Source organism: Hevea brasiliensis, chromosome 8 (genome assembly GCF_030052815.1).
Source record: "Hevea brasiliensis isolate MT/VB/25A 57/8 chromosome 8, ASM3005281v1, whole genome shotgun sequence".
NCBI classification, from domain to species: domain Eukaryota; kingdom Viridiplantae; phylum Streptophyta; class Magnoliopsida; order Malpighiales; family Euphorbiaceae; genus Hevea; species Hevea brasiliensis.
In genome coordinates this window covers 92,661,575-92,676,815 of record NC_079500.1, presented here as the reverse complement: position 1 = coordinate 92,676,815, position 15,241 = coordinate 92,661,575, and the positions used below count along the sequence as shown (strand labels likewise).

Genomic DNA, 15,241 nt, shown 5'->3' with positions numbered 1-15,241 from the left:
CGTAGACAGAGCGAATAGCACGGGAAGATCGACTTCTACGAACAAGAAATCTCGGCAACTGAATCAATTTCCTTGGTGGCGAAGTTCATATCCTTCGATCTGGCCTTTCAGCCCTATTGAGACTGCCACTGCCAATTCGTCGCTTGTCCACTTCTCTCAGGCTTGTTGTAAAACGTTCTTTTTAAGCCTCCCATTCTTTTTGTTGATTCTCGCTTTCAAAATACCTAAGAATCATCTTTTTCTTTTCGCGTTCGTAAAGCCCTAGATTTGGTACTGCGTTTTCCGTGCGGTTTCTTCTGTGGGCGGTCCCGTTCGAGGGTTGTTTGATCTGGTTGGGGTTTTGGATTTGGGGCAGCGCTGGAGGTTTTTCTTTTTTTTTTTTTTTTGTGTTTTGGCTCATGCCAGACAGATAGGTAGGTAGGTAGGTAGGTCGATAAATAGATTAGATTAGGTTAGGGTTTTGTTGGTTTTGATGCCGCAAGAGCGATTGTCTTGGGATCGGAAAGAGTTCTTAAAGGAGAGGAAGTACGACAGGCCAAAGGCTCGTTGGAGGGAGTCGTCTTCAAGTCACTATGGATCGTATCGCGATTTTGCTCGCTGGGGAGGATCCAACGAGTTTCGCAGGCCTCCAGGTAGTTATTTATCATATCATTGGTTTTATTCTTTTTGGTTGTAACTTGCCCTAGCTCAGTTCAGTTTTTAATTGGCTGTTGCCAGTGATTTTGATTTCAAAGCCTCAACTCTTTGGGTTGTTTCCAGTATTTTTTAGTTCTGAACCAATTTTATTACCAATTTTTATTTCGTAACTTGTTGATGATTATCTTCATCTAGATTTTGCAAATCTGGGGTTTATCTTGGACTTTTTTTAGATAGGGTATTCAGTTGCTACTGAATTTTTAGTCGCGGCTCTTTTTTCTTCTTTAGGCTATTTTTCCCCCCTGGTTCAGATCTGATTTCTTGTCTTTTGGTTCGTCTTTTTATGATTCTTCTGTAGATCTGGGATTTTTGTGCTCTAGGAATTTGGATTTTTCTTTATATGTTTTTAGAAGTTTAGCCCCTTTTTTTTGTGAGAATATATTCTTGTTTTAATTACATAATTTCATTTTTGTTGTTTAAATATTATTTCAAGGTCATGTTAAGCAGGGTGTTTGGCACCTGTTTACTGAAGAATCTGGACATGGGTATACACCCTTTCGATCCAGTGATAGGATACTGGAAGAGAAGAATTTCCGGCCATCAGTTTCACGAGGAGATGGTAAACATGGAAGGAATGGTAGGGACAATAGGGGATCTTTTGGCCAGAGGGATTGGAAAGCTCATTCATGGGAAATGAGCAATGGGTCTCCAAACACGCCTGGGAGGCCACATGATGCAAGTAATGATCAGAGTTCAGTTGATGATACGGTAATTTACCCCTCCTCTCATCCTCATTCTGAAATTCTGAACACTTGGGGCCTGCTTCACTCAAATGACCAGCATGATAATAGTAAGATGGTTGTTGTCAATGGGATGGGCACAGGCCAAAGAGGGGATAGAGAGAATTCACTGGATTGGAAACCTCTTAATAAGTGGACTCGCTCTGGAAGCTTGTCTTCAAGGGGATCTGGTTTCAGCCATTCAAGTAGCTCAAAGAGCCTTGGAGGTGCAGACTCCTGTGAAGGAAAGGCTGAATTGCAACATAAGAATGCATCATTAGTCCAGTCTCCTTCTGGGGATGCTGCTGCTTGTGTTACTTCAGCACCATCTGAAGAGATGGCTGCCAGGAAGAAGCCACGCCTTAATTGGGGTGAGGGACTGGCAAAGTATGAGAAGAAGAAAGTTGAAGGCCCTGAGGTGAACGTAAGCAAAGATGGAGTTGTTATTTCTTCTAGTAACATAGAGCCCATCCATTCACAAAGTTCAAATTTGGTTGACAAGAGCCCCCGAGCCATGGGATTATCAGATTGTGCATCACCTGCAACTCCTTCGTCTGTTACCTGTTCCTCACCACGTAATCACTATGTTTCTTATAACCTTGACTAGTAATTGTTAGTTAATTATGCTTTTTTTGTTGTTCATACTTCATGAAATTTTCACCACATTCAACTTGAATATTGGTATCATTATCGAATTAACATTATTGTATTGTCACCTGCGTGTGGTATTTCTGAATATCATGATGTTTACTTTTACTGATAGTTATCACATGTTACAGAAATAGTGGATAAACCAATTCTATTACACTTGAATGGTTAAGGGCAGAATGCATTCGTTTTTTTTTTTTTTTTGGGAAACTGCCTGTGTTTGGAATTGGATTCTGCCGTTTCCAGTGATATATTTTCTGCTTGTGTTCTCCCTTGTGTGCATGTAAATCATCTTGTAAGGGCATTTTTTTTTTGCCCTTGCCTCTTCCACTGAGAGGATTCTAAGTTGCTGGCTCTTTGTTGCAGTTGTAGAGGAGAAAACATTTGGCAAGGGAATAAATGCTGATAATGATAGTAATTTATGTGGGTCACCCTGTGTTGGGTCCCAGAGCCATATTGAAGGTTTCTCTTTTAACTTAGACGTGTTGAATGCTACTTCAATAGCTAATTTGGGCTCTGCACTTGTTGAACTGCTTCAATCTGATGATTCTAGTTCAGTGGACTCAAGTTTTGTAAAGTCTACTGCATTGAATAAGCTGCTTATATGGAAGGGTGGCATATCAAAGGCCTTGGAGGTGACTGAATCTGAAATTGATTTACTTGAAAATGAACTTAAGTCTCTGAAATTTGAAACTGGAAGCAGATGTCCTTGTCCAGCAGCAGCCAGTTGTTTCCTAGCAGGTGATGAGTCAAAACTATGTAGTGAACAGGCAGCTTCTTCCAACGACATACCTCGACCTTCTTCATTGCAAGTTTCATCTTGTGGGGCTGGGCATGTCGAGAAGATTCCTATTTTTAATGGCGTCTTGGAAATTGTTCATGGTGGTAGGAAGGATGATGATGTTGATAGTCCGGGAACTGCAACTTCGAAATTTGTTGAATCAGCGTCTATGGTGATGGCAGTTTCTTCATCTGATTTGATGAGACAGGATGAGTGTTCTGATGATATGGGTGTAATTCAGACACCAAACATGGTGTTGAAGTCTGTGGTGCCTTGTAGTAATAGGCAAGACATTGATGAACCTGCACACAGGGATGTTAACTTGCTTACAGAGAGCAAAGAAGGTGCATCTTTTCCAAGTGATGTGATTATTGCAGAAAATAATTTATGTCATCTAATATTGACCGCCAATAAGGAATCTGCTAGCAGAGCTTCCCAAGTATTTATTAATTTACTGCCTAGGGATCAATTTAATGTTGATTTTTCAGAAGTTGCCAACGTTGCTTTCTTGCAGAATGATCCATTAGTTAAAGAAAGGTTTGTTATGAGGAAGCGGTTTTTGAAATTTAAGGAGAGAGTTGTAACCCTTAAGTTTAAAGCCTTTCAGCACCTGTGGAAGGAAGATATGCGCTTTCTTTCAATAAGGAAATACCGTGCAAAGACTCAAAAGAAATATGAATTAAGCATGCGGACAACACATAGTGGGCATAAAAAAAATCGTTCTTCAATTCGATCTCGATTCTCTCCTGGTAAGCATTCTCAATACATTTCCATTTTATATGGCAATGGTGTTTGTTGGTTAAGCTTGCTATTAGATGTGGGAAAGTATTGAGTTGTGCTCCATTCTTTGATAAATATCAAGTTGTACCATAGGTTTCTGGGTAGTTACTATTGTTAAATTTTGTTTTGAAATGGGCGATAAAGCCTCTCTCTCTCTCTCTCTCTCTCTCTCTCTCTCTATATATATATATATATATATATATATATATATAAATTATTGGATTGTATTTTGATTTTTGAGCTATTAATTTTTCATATAATTATCTTTACTTTGATTAGACACTTGGCTATTGTAAAATTTTGAGGTGCAAATGTATGCATGTGTGCCTGAAAGGTAGTAATTTGGAAAGGAATGTTGATTTCTAATATGTGCAGAACATATTCTGATTATTGTTAGTTTATTTTTATCATTTGATTTGAATGCATGTTGCTGTTCTTGGAGAGTGCACATTTGTAAGCCTGATGTATCAAGTTATCAGAACTTACTGAACTATCTGTTTGTGGTCAGCTAGTGTTATTCTAAATGGGTTTGAAGATTGTGCATTTGAAAGCTCTCTGGGTTCACACCATTGACTTTGCTGTTCTGTGTCACAGTTAGATCCTTATGAAGATGTTTGTTAGCTAGAACGTGATTAATGTGTTAGGGAATTTTTTATTCGAAGCAGGTCATTTGGCCCTAATTTCTGGATTCCTTCATTATTTGTGGAATCTGAATGCATGACAGTTGCACCAACAGAGTCTGGAGCTTGTTGAGGGCAGCAAAATGAATTACATGTTGGAGGTTGTCTAATGCACAAGACGTGTTTGTTCAGTTGGTTAAATTTATTTTACAGTAGAATAGTTTTCAGCAGGTCACTATACTGATTCCATTTCTAGTCGTCACAGGACTTAGAAGTTTGCTAGAGGATTTGACAATCTGCACCCTTCATTAGCACCTAATTTCTGGAGATAATTTTTTGTGTTGTTGGAAACTGAAATTTCTATCCAAAGATTTGGTTTCACATGCTCTGAAAGTGGCCTTGGATGCCTTGTGGTAGTTCGACCATTTTAGAGACCATGATGAACATATATTCATACAGTTACAAATTTAACTGCACATACCAGCGTTGACCTATTCTTGCTGCACATCATTGGAGTTGGATGCTGAACATTTATTTGACAACATTGCCATTGAGATTTGCCACATCAAATAACAAATGCATTGCCATTTTATTGGATGCCTTGGGCCGCATGTGAGGCTATACATTATTTGGAAACTGCTTTCGTTCTATGATACTACATATTGTGGAAGTTGCCTTCGTAGGCTAGTATGGACTTTTCTTCAACATTTGATGAGGTGTACTATTTGGATGCCAAAACCTTTGGGATAGTTCAGATGGCACAATTGAGGTTTTATGAATTTTTTATGATATTTTTTTATGCCTGAATTTGCTTTATCACCGATAGCTTTTATGTCAAGGTGGGCTATTCTTCATTTGCCCTTCTCATCAATTCTGGGATTGGCAGAGATTTTCAATGTTGGTGGTGATGATGTAGAAAGTAATTGTTGAGGAAGGGTTTTAAGTTAGTAATGTTTTGGAGTTTTTTTAAGAGATTTGAAAGGTTGGTGGGTTCTATGTTTCAAAATGTGATCCTGCTTCTCATGCTGCAAAAGGTTTGCTCAGGGTGAAGTAAGGTGAATGTGAAATTGCCTTTTTTTTTTTCTCTCTCTGGGATTGGTGATGGTATTTTCTAAAGGTGAAGCCAGTTGCTTTTGCCTCCCTTTTGTTGTTGTATGTGGTGAATTTTGATTCCTGCTATGTTAATGGCTTTTAAAACCTGAAAGGCTTCCTTCTTAGCTTATAGTTATTGGAGTTCACTGTAGATAATGAGTAATGATGCTATTTCCTATTTTTGAGAATGATTTGATGGTGGAAAAATTCTCTTGTTTGAATTTTTGACTTCTAATGACCTTTAGTTTTACTATCAATATATAATTTTTTTTTTTGGAACTGTTTTGGCAGGTGGAAATTTGAGTCTTGTCACTACAACAGAAATGCTTAACTTTACCAGCAAGGTGCTGCAAGTTTCTCAAGTCGAGCAATACAGAAATGCTTTGAAAATGCCAGCTTTAATTTTGGACAAAAAAGAGAGGATGGTTTCACGATTTATCTCCAGAAATGGATTAATTGAAGATCCTTGTGTTGTTGAGAAGGAGAGAGCTATGATCAATCCCTGGACCTCAGAAGAGAGAGAAATTTTCATGGATAAGCTAGCCACATTTGGGAAGGATTTCCGGAAAATTGCTTCTTTTCTCGATCACAAGACAACTGCAGATTGTGTTGAATTCTACTACAAAAACCACAAATCTGATTGTTTTGAGAAAACCAAAAAGAGTAAGCAAGCAAAGTCCTCTACTAACTACTTAGTGGCATCTGGTAAGAATTGGAATCGTGAAATGAATGCTGCCTCGCTTGATATTCTGGGTGCAGCTTCAGTCATAGCAGCAGATGCTGACAATTCTATGGGAAATCAACGGGTGTGTTCTGGTAGATTCTATTTGGGAGGCTACTGTGATTCTAAAACGTCGCATGCTGATGATAGGATTTTAGACCGATCAAGCAGTTTTGACATTCTTGAGAATGAAAGAGAAACTGTTGCTGCAGACGTTTTAGCAGGCATTTGTGGTTCAGTGTCCTCTGAGGCAATGAGTTCTTGCATTACTACCTCTGTTGATCCTGTGGAGGGATGCCGGGAGTGGAAGTCACAAAAGGTGGATTCTGTCAGGAAACGGCCTTCAACGTCTGATATTACACAGAATGTTGATGAAGAGACTTGCTCATATGAGAGTTGTGGGGAAATGGATCCTGCTGATTGGACAGATGAGGAAAAGTCTATTTTTATGCGAGCTGTGTCATCGCATGGAAAGGACTTTACTGCGATCTCACATTGTGTCAGGACAAGGTCCAGGGACCAGTGTAAGGTGTTCTTTAGCAAGGCTCGGAAGTGCCTTGGACTGGATTCAGTACATCCTGGACCTGAAAACGTTAGAACACCAGTGAGTGATGATGCAAATGGTGGTGGAAGTGACACAGAAGATGGTGCTGATGAGTCTGGCTCAGTTATCTGCAGTGAAAAGTTGTGCTCCAAGACAGATGATAACTTACCTGTCATGAATGCAAAGCAGCATGAGGAATCTGATGCTCTGGAGATGAAAAATTTGACTACTGACTTGAATAGATCCAAGGATAGTAATGTGGCTGGACTGTTAGGTCCAAAGGTTGAAAAAACGTTTGTTTCTGATGTTTGCAAGATGGAGAACAAGCCTGAGCTAGCTTTTGACAATCGCAACAAAATCATGGATGGTTTTGTCCACCAATCTGAGTCAGTGCTGGCCTCGGAAGTTTCAAATGAATCAGTCGGTTCAGAAGCTGGAATAGAGAAACCAATTGAAGATGATATTGCTGTTGGAGATGCAGTGGATCCTCGCACATCGAATCCAGTTGCTGCTGCTGATGTCAAAGCTATAGCAGAGGCTTCTGCTAATGGAAGTGTAAATCATTATTTGAACACCCAAAGTGACTTGGTGCAGGATTCAAATGATTCTAGAAATTTTTCCCACCAGCCTTTGGGTATGGGTTCCTGTTCGAACTTCATTCTATGTGTGGAAAACATGCATCATGTATCTGTGGAATTTGATTCTGTGGATAAGTCTCCTATTGTCTCATCACTGCAGGAGAATAAACTTGCTACTTCTAATTCTGTGTTACAAGACACTGCTGCCATTCAATGCAGGAAATTGCATAATCAGGATAGGCTTTCATCACAACTTGATATTCAGGAGCATAGAGATGAGCAGGGTAAAAAATCTGTCAGTGGGGATGATCATTCACAGCATTTGGCAGCGCAATCTTTAGTGAATCACAATGAGTCTTCCCAGATTCTTGGGGCCTATCCACTTCAAATTACAACAAAGAGAGAGATGAACGGGAATATTCCTTGCAGACCTCATTCTGAACTTCAAAGCCTTTCAATGTCAGACAGGAATGCTGCCAATCAGTTTGTAGCTCAAGATTGTTATCTTCAAAAGTGTAGCAATTCAAAGGCTCAGCACCCAGTCTCTGAGCTTCCACTTCTCTCCCAGCACACTGGGCAAGGCAATGATCATTCGGGAGACCAATCGCAGAGTTCATCAGAGGTGGAAAAGCCATGCAGAAATGGTGATGTTAAACTGTTTGGCAAAATACTCAGTAACCCCTCATCTTCGCCTAAGCTGAATCCTAGCATCATTGAGAATGTGGAACAAGGGACACAGAGTTCTAAGACAGTTAGCAAGTCATCAACTTTGAAATTCTCTGGTCATCAAACTACTGATGGGAGCTCTTCTGTCTTGAAGTTTGATCGAAATAATTATCTTGGCCCTGAGAATGTTCCCATGAAGAGTTATGGCTTTTGGGATGGGAACAATATACAAACTGGGTTTTCATCTGTGCCTGAGTACTTTTTGGCCAAGTATCCGGCAGCATTTGGCAATTATCGCGTGACCTCATCCAAAATGGAGCAGCAGGCTTTGCAGGCTCCTGTGAAGTGTAATGACCGTAATTTGAACAGCGTTTCAGTTTTGCCTCCAAGAGAAATAAGTAGCAGCAATGGAGTTGTGGATTATCAGATGTACATGAGTCATGACATTAGTAAAGTTAAGTCATTCTCTGTAGATATGAAACAGCGGCATGATATATTCTCTGAATTGCAAAGAAATGGGTTTGAAGCAATCTCAAGTTTACAGCAGCAGGGAAGGGGAATAGGGATGAATGTTGTAGGAAGAGGGGGAATTCTCGTGGGGGGTTCAGGCACAGGCATATCTGATCCAGTAGCTGCCCTTAAAATGCACTATAGTGGGAAAAATGGGAGCATGATGAGAGAGGAGGAATCATGGAATAATAGGGGTGATATAGGCAGATAGTTGGAGTGGTGAGGGGGCCCGTTGAAGAGGTCCTCGGCGGCAAATATCTTTTTTTTTGCCGTGCCCTGTATATTAGTTTTTGTATTGTTCAATGGAATGCTTAGGGCGGCTCTTAAGCCCGTCGTTTTGGTAAAAAATATATTTATATATCCTAGGTGCTTGTAATATTGCTGCAGCAGCAGCAGCAGCAGCAGCTTTGTTTTTGTTGTATTTGATGGAAATACAGAAATAATCTGTCAAAGTTGAGAGGGGCTTTATCACTGCCCCTCCGACATTCGATCACCTATTCCATGCCATTTTGTTCTGACGATTAACCTTCCATACACAAATTAGTTGAAATTACTAATTTCTTTTTTTTTTTTTTAATAAACACATTTGCTTCAGTTTTCTTCTGAAAATTCCTGAGCTGACATGGCAACTCGACCGAGAAAAAAAAAAAACATAGCATCTGACAGTCCTTATCTTATGATTGGATGAGCAAAGACGGAATATATTTTGTTTTTTAGAGTATGGTTTTCAACTGCTGTCGTGGCTGCTCTACAATGGTCAATTGAAAAAAATTCGACTTGTCTTTTATCGAAGGAGTCGAAAACGGATTGCTTGCTTGGGATATTTTTGAGGGTGGTTGTCTTTATCAAGAAATCATCCTGTTGATTCACTCATAATGACAAAACAATTGTCAATTTTGTTGTTCAGCACCGTTTACTTCCATTAGAATTTCGGTCTCTGTCCTCGTTTGTAGGATAGGCGGGAGCGCTGCTGTGATTTTTATAACCTTCAGCACAATCAACCAGTAACAAAATCAGTACGAAAATAAAATATATTTTTAAAGCTATGAGATTGTATTTATTTTTTTAATTTACAAATATGCACCTGAAAACTATTTATTATGAAAAGCACCCTATAAAATATTTAAAGCTATTTCATTTCACAACATTTAAGAGATTCTAGCTCTTGTAAAGGAATGCTTATACTATATTGTAGCTCAAATTGAAAATGTCCAAGCCTACCTCATTTGTAGTTGGGTGCAAGAGGAACAATTGATGGGCATGCAAGTGATATCCACAATCTCCAGGAACAGGTTTTGTAGGTCTCTGATACCCCCTACAAAAAGTTTAAAACAAACAGCATTTTAGGATTAGCAATCACCAAACACTTGTAAACAAAATTTCTATTTGCTTCATAAAATCAGCTTTCTGATTAAGTGGAATCCCTTCTATATTAACTAAAAGAAATTGTAGCAAAAGTCTCTGTATGGAAAAGAAAATTTCTTCTAGAATAATATTAATCCATAAGAGGGAAAAATAGAATAACTAAGAAAAGAAAGAAACTGTCCATATAAACAATACTAATACTTCCATACCCGTCTTGAGCAAAGCTTTCATCCACAGATTCAGATTCAGCACACTTTGGTTGCCCACCAACAACATAAAGAGGATCACCTGATAAATAATTAAAAAAAAAAAAGAGCAGAAGTTAAACTTGGTAGGGAGACGAGACAACTTAAAGCATAACTCTTGAAGTTATGTAAATATCAAGTTAAACATTTAACTAACGTAAAATAAGGCAGCTCAAATTTTACTGCAGTTCCTAATGTGGCATCCAGAGTGGAAAATGGTTGATAAGGATGCACTATTCATATGTGCATAGCAAGACAAAATAGAAGCAAGTCAAATGAACTAAGCTTTCTTTCCAACAACTTGGGATCAGTTGCACAAATCATTTTCCTTCATTCACCTACCTAGGGCCATATTGTCTGTAAGACAAAAAAAAAAAAAAAAAAAAAAAAAAATGCAGCAAAAGATATTGGGAAACATTAAACAAAAGTCTGATAACAATTTTTTGTAATACCAAGACTAAGTGTCTTCTAGTCAAATAAAATAATCAGTTTTGTGATTTTACATAGTTTATATTTGGTACAGTAACCTAAATTACCTTGGCTCTCACAAGTTGATGCAGCAGAAATATCAAACAGAATAATTGACAAAATGAAATTTCGTGCTGTTAATGGCTTCAAGTGATGTTAGGACATCCATATTTAAAAAATAATTTAGCTTTGTTCAAAGTCATGGTGCTATAAAATAGTCAAGACTAAGTTTACCTAACAAAGGATGCCCTATGAAAGAAAGATGAATACGTATTTGGTGTGGCCGTCCTGACTCAATCTCAACCTGTTTAACATATAAGCAAAAGATGTTTATAATACAAATTTCTCCGGAATACCATCTGTACCCTTTCATAAATTTAAGATAAAAACATGGATACCTGGACCAATGTACGGTTTCCCTGCACATCCCTCTCAAGTGTTTCAACTTTGCTCAATGCTGGTTTACCTTGTTTAACACACACACACACAAAGAAAAGGAAGAATAAACATGATCAGAAATAATTCTGAAAAGCCATGGATCAATATGAAAGCAAAGGATGAAACAATACTCAGCAAGATGGGTGACTCTTAAGCACACTTGTAAACATATCCAAAGAAGTATTATGCCTGTGAAACTGGTAGTAGCAACTAGAAGTACTTCAAGAAGGGGAGAGAAAAATCTTCATTAATAAAAACAGTTTAATGTACCTGAAGGCAAAGCAACATACAGCCCCTTGGCCACACCAGGGTATCGCACTGTTCCAATTGGTTGATTGATGATAACCTATCATGCAAATATAGATTATAACTTACATAAAATTACTTGCAAGGTGCTAATTAAATTGAATGACAAAAGCAGTTATTGCTGCTGATTCTTCTAGTTCTGAGCATTATAAACACATAAAATACCAAATAAATGGCAATATATTACCAGAAAAGGATAAACAATAACAACCAAAAAAGAAGAAAAGTAGGGTAAAGGAAAAATAGCAGTGTCCATGGGGTCTGTTACCTTATCTTCTTTGAGTATCCCATCTACTAGTGCTCGATATATCTTCGAAATTTTCCTGCCCTTGACAAGCTTTGTGGTGGTATCACTGTATATGAGAAAATAATACATTTCATCAGCTGGGTACATATGGTTGAAAATGAAAAACATATAATGAGTGAAATTTTTCTCACAGCACCTAAACAAACAGAAAGTGGCCCATTCTAGAACTCACAGTTTAAGCAGTTTTCCCTTCAATACTCAAGCCATTAATCACCCATGCTTTCTTCCTCTACTAAATCAAGTATGATTTGAATTTGGGTTCTGTAGCTTGACTCTGGAATACATGGGGGAGCAGCATATATTTTTAGTTCGTAACTTCACTACAAGAACTCAGGTTGAATAATTTTTTTCCTAGGCATAACCACCAAAACATATAGTAGGTCTAAGGGTGGTGATCAGGTGGTGGGGGCTGAGGGTTATTTGGCTAATGCCATCAGCTTATAACAGAATAGTAATAGTGGATCTGTTACGTTTACAAAGAGACTAAAGGTTTTAATTCTAATTTTTCTACATCCACCAATAGATTCAGTAATTTGGAAAAAAAACAATTCAGCTACGATAGTGCCTCCAACTGAGAATGAATTTTGAGATTTTATTTCATTCAACTTTCATGTGTAGCACTAGTTGTCTCACTCCTTTTTATTTTTCCGTTGAACAAAAATTTCAACTAATGCAAATTTCTCTACATTTCTCATCTTGGTCCTTCTCCACCCTCCCACCTTCCCCAATAATAGACTTGAATCAAGAAAATTACACATAAGAGGGTAAAAATTGATCTCACACCAGAATTTCTAATCCTTTCCACTGAAAATTTCTGAAAACTATTGAAAGTAAAGACTCGAACGTAAACTGTGGATCCACAATCAAATTTCAATAAGCTATGCAGCAGGTTTGTCAATCTCTCTGTACAGTTATTAAACCAGAAAAGTTGGTCAATATGTGACCAGAGGAAACATGTCCATAGGCATCTCTGCAATCCATGGCCTCAAAGGAAACATGAGAAGGTTCCTATATCAGATGAACTTTTACATATTTTAAAAACAAGTGAAGAAGCAAGCAAGATGGAATTCTTCACTAACCCAATATCTCCAACACGAGATGTGCCATCAGCAAAATATGCTGCTAGGTGAGTCTTGGCAAACTTTGACTTTGCACAAAGTAATATTCCTAGAATCCAATTGACAACTGATCAAATCATTGAGAACTTAGAAGAATATATGGTTTTTTCAAATTGATAACAATATAAAGACCAAAAGATTTGGCAAGTGAGTCAACTCTCAGGTAAAAGAAGCATAAAATGCCAGGCATGTTATCTAAGGAAGAGGCAATACGAACCAGCATTATAAAAATAGAACTCTGGAAATCTCTGATTACCAAAATAAATATGATTGTCATCTTATTCCACTATATAAAAAAACTAAAGAGTGTACTAGTGCACAAGACTTCTGCATTGGAAGCTTGACGGAGGATTAGATGTGGCATTGCAAGAAGACTTTATCCATGGCATGAACCAATGACATTCAGTTAATAATGGATCAGCCTTACTGTTCAACTAAGTTCACCCTGACAATTATATCAAGATTTCTGTCCTTAATTAAGCTATGCAATTATCAAAAGCAACTACCAAATAACGTGATCTATACTTATTTCTCAGTTCTCAGCATTTAGTATTTTTATTTCAGTGCATACTAGTTATGTTGTACAAACTGGCTTTCAAGATTATGCTTCCTTCTTATCACTAGATTGATTGATGATGTCAGAAAAAATTTCAATTGTCACGTATATGAGGTTATGAAACATTGAGAATGCAGTCAACAACAGTAAAAAAAAAGAAAAAGTCTTGGTTATATTGTTCAACATTATCTCAGCTAACCTGATGTTCCCCTTCCTAGGCGATGAACAGGAACAGGATGCAATTCTTGGCTCAGTAGGGAAGATGTTTGATTCTTTGCCCACCACTGAAGTTGTGTTAAAACAGTCCGCTGTTGGAAAAGCCCTCCAGGCAAAACTTGCAGACCAGAAGGCTTGTTTAAAGCAATCTGATTATTATTATAATAATTCCATGTCAATCAGATGAAATAAATGACTTCTCACATCTTAAATGCACAGATACTACAATCAAAAGTTCCATTGGTTGCTGGAAGGTGAGGGTAAAGATTAAAAGCTGTTGATTCCTACACTACACCCAATGCAACAATTTAGCTTATTTGAAATCAACTTTCCTTCTTTTTTTTTTTTTTTTTCACAGAATATAATGCAAGATTCATGGCGTGGCTGAGACTGTATGCAAATGTCTCTTGCTCTTCTTAAGCCTTCATGTTCAAATGCTCTTAGAAACTAAAAGCAGGATAATCACAAGTATATAAAGAACATCCCAAACATTTACTGAGATTTGGAGCATACAATGCAGAATCATTTACTTAAATGGTGGTCATATTGACATATTCAACATAACAAATTAAAAATTAAGTTGCAGTTCAAAAGGGGGGAAGGGAAATTGAGTCGTAAATACTTACCAATTCGGGAATTAAAAATTCAATTAATAACAAAAAAGTAAAAATGTTATGTCAATCATGCATGAGCTTAAATGCACATATTTACAGAGAATCCACCGTAACACAGTTACCAGATCATCATCTTCATATAAAACTTGTAGCATGTAAGGGGCATTAGGCTCATTCCAAGGAAGCCTGTAGTAGACAAGTTCTGAACCAACCCTAAAAAATAAAAATTTATCATATCAACATGTAAAAAAAAAAAAGAGAAAGAAATCATACGCCTTATATTTCAACTAAATTAATACATTAGCTACCAATAGTCTTTATTATCGAGTTGGGTATTAACAAGAACCTGAGTACTGTGTTGTGTTCTTTAACAACCACACCATCAATTGTTATCTGCAAAAACTAACAACAAAAATGAACACATGAACTTCTGAGAAGTAACCCAGAGTGCAAGTGCAGTCTCAAGATATAGAATCAAACCTGTCCATTGTGGATTCGCTGCAACCAACTGTTAAATTATTAGTAAAAAAAAAAAAAAAAAAACATTTTTTTTTGAATTTTTTTACTACAATGAATCTCAATGAGTAATGGGTTTGGCTTACCCCTGTAATGGAGCTGAATTCTTATACTTGCCAGAGTAGAATTCGATAAGTGTCAATTCTGCAAGTATCAAATATAATAAAAGAAAATATTAAGCAAGCTTTAATTGGAATAGAATTGACTTGAAATGAAGTGAAGAGGAAGACCAGAATCGGAGGAAGAAACGGCATCGCTGTAGTACAAGCCGTCGTTGAGATCGGGCCAAGGGAGGCCGAAGAACGACCGAGACTCCTCTACTGTTGTTGTTTCTAGTGCGTTACTGTTAGCCATGGCTTCTGAAAGCGAAGCCCCTTTTTCTGTTGTTGGCTTGTTGCAGCAGTGCTTTCAAGGGGAAGATTTGACACTTCAATTTTGTTATTGAAAAATTACATAATGCACCCCATTGTTTTAAGACATTTACAATCTCAGATTCTCAGTGAATATAATCTCATCCCTCTCTTTATCAGAACAATTGAAATCATCTTCTTAAATCCAAAAATCTTAAAATAATAAAAAATCTTCCTTTCAGTTCTCTGAATTTTTTCTAAACCCATTTATCATAAAGTCAAAATATAAATATGTAAACAAGTTTCACCATAATAGGTGGAATTTAAGCTAGAAAAATACATAATCAATTCCCACTTTACTCTTCCACTTTCCCACACATTGAAGGC

At 37.5% G+C, this 15,241-nt stretch overlaps 2 protein-coding genes across 4 annotated transcripts; one reads left to right on the top strand and one right to left on the bottom strand.

The window, feature by feature from the left end:
• Positions 1 to 259: 259 nt before the first annotated feature.
• Positions 260 to 8,850, top strand: LOC110648396 (uncharacterized). Of its 2 annotated transcripts, none has more exons than XM_021802609.2 (4): positions 260 to 632; positions 1,130 to 1,990; positions 2,430 to 3,593; positions 5,628 to 8,850. In XM_021802609.2, exons 1-4 carry the CDS (start codon positions 473 to 475, stop codon positions 8,564 to 8,566), a joined length of 5,124 nt encoding a protein of 1,707 aa, XP_021658301.2. In that variant the 5' UTR covers positions 260 to 472; the 3' UTR covers positions 8,567 to 8,850. The 2 variants fall into 2 exon arrangements, with proteins under 2 accessions (XP_021658301.2, XP_021658302.2); XM_021802610.2 differs by having other exon boundaries at positions 412 to 632; positions 1,144 to 1,990.
• A 165-nt stretch (positions 8,851 to 9,015) lies between these two features.
• LOC110648397 (RNA pseudouridine synthase 5) lies at positions 9,016 to 15,039 on the bottom strand. Of its 2 annotated transcripts, none has more exons than XM_021802612.2 (14): positions 14,735 to 15,039; positions 14,591 to 14,648; positions 14,469 to 14,496; positions 14,335 to 14,390; positions 14,111 to 14,201; positions 13,358 to 13,523; positions 12,564 to 12,651; positions 11,446 to 11,530; positions 11,142 to 11,217; positions 10,832 to 10,899; positions 10,668 to 10,737; positions 9,930 to 10,008; positions 9,577 to 9,670; positions 9,016 to 9,341 (listed from the first exon to the last, which is right to left on the bottom strand). In XM_021802612.2, exons 1-14 carry the CDS (start codon positions 14,856 to 14,858, stop codon positions 9,246 to 9,248), a joined length of 1,179 nt encoding a protein of 392 aa, XP_021658304.2. In that variant the 5' UTR covers positions 14,859 to 15,039; the 3' UTR covers positions 9,016 to 9,245. The 2 variants fall into 2 exon arrangements, with proteins under 2 accessions (XP_021658304.2, XP_021658306.2); XM_021802614.2 differs by having other exon boundaries at positions 14,335 to 14,381; positions 14,735 to 15,038.
• Positions 15,040 to 15,241: the final 202 nt, after the last annotated feature.

What these genes read in the sequence shown, in the direction of transcription:
- LOC110648396 (XM_021802609.2), top strand. Translation starts at nt 473, where the DNA reads ATGCCGCAAGAGCGATTGTCTTGGGATCGGAAAGAGTTCTTAAAGGAG. An exon ending in TGTTACCTGTTCCTCACCAC is followed by an intron (nt 1,991 to 2,429) that starts GTAATCACTATG and finishes TCTTTGTTGCAG; the next exon opens with TTGTAGAGGAGAAAACATTT. An exon ending in TCGATCTCGATTCTCTCCTG is followed by an intron (nt 3,594 to 5,627) that starts GTAAGCATTCTC and finishes CTGTTTTGGCAG; the next exon opens with GTGGAAATTTGAGTCTTGTC.
- LOC110648397 (XM_021802612.2), bottom strand. Translation starts at nt 14,858, where the DNA reads ATGGCTAACAGTAACGCACTAGAAACAACAACAGTAGAGGAGTCTCGG. An exon ending in CCTAGGAAGGGGAACATCAG is followed by an intron (nt 12,652 to 13,357) that starts GTTAGCTGAGAT and finishes ATTGGATTCTAG; the next exon opens with GAATATTACTTTGTGCAAAG. An exon ending in CATAGGGCATCCTTTGTTAG is followed by an intron (nt 10,009 to 10,667) that starts GTAAACTTAGTC and finishes ATTATTTATCAG; the next exon opens with GTGATCCTCTTTATGTTGTT.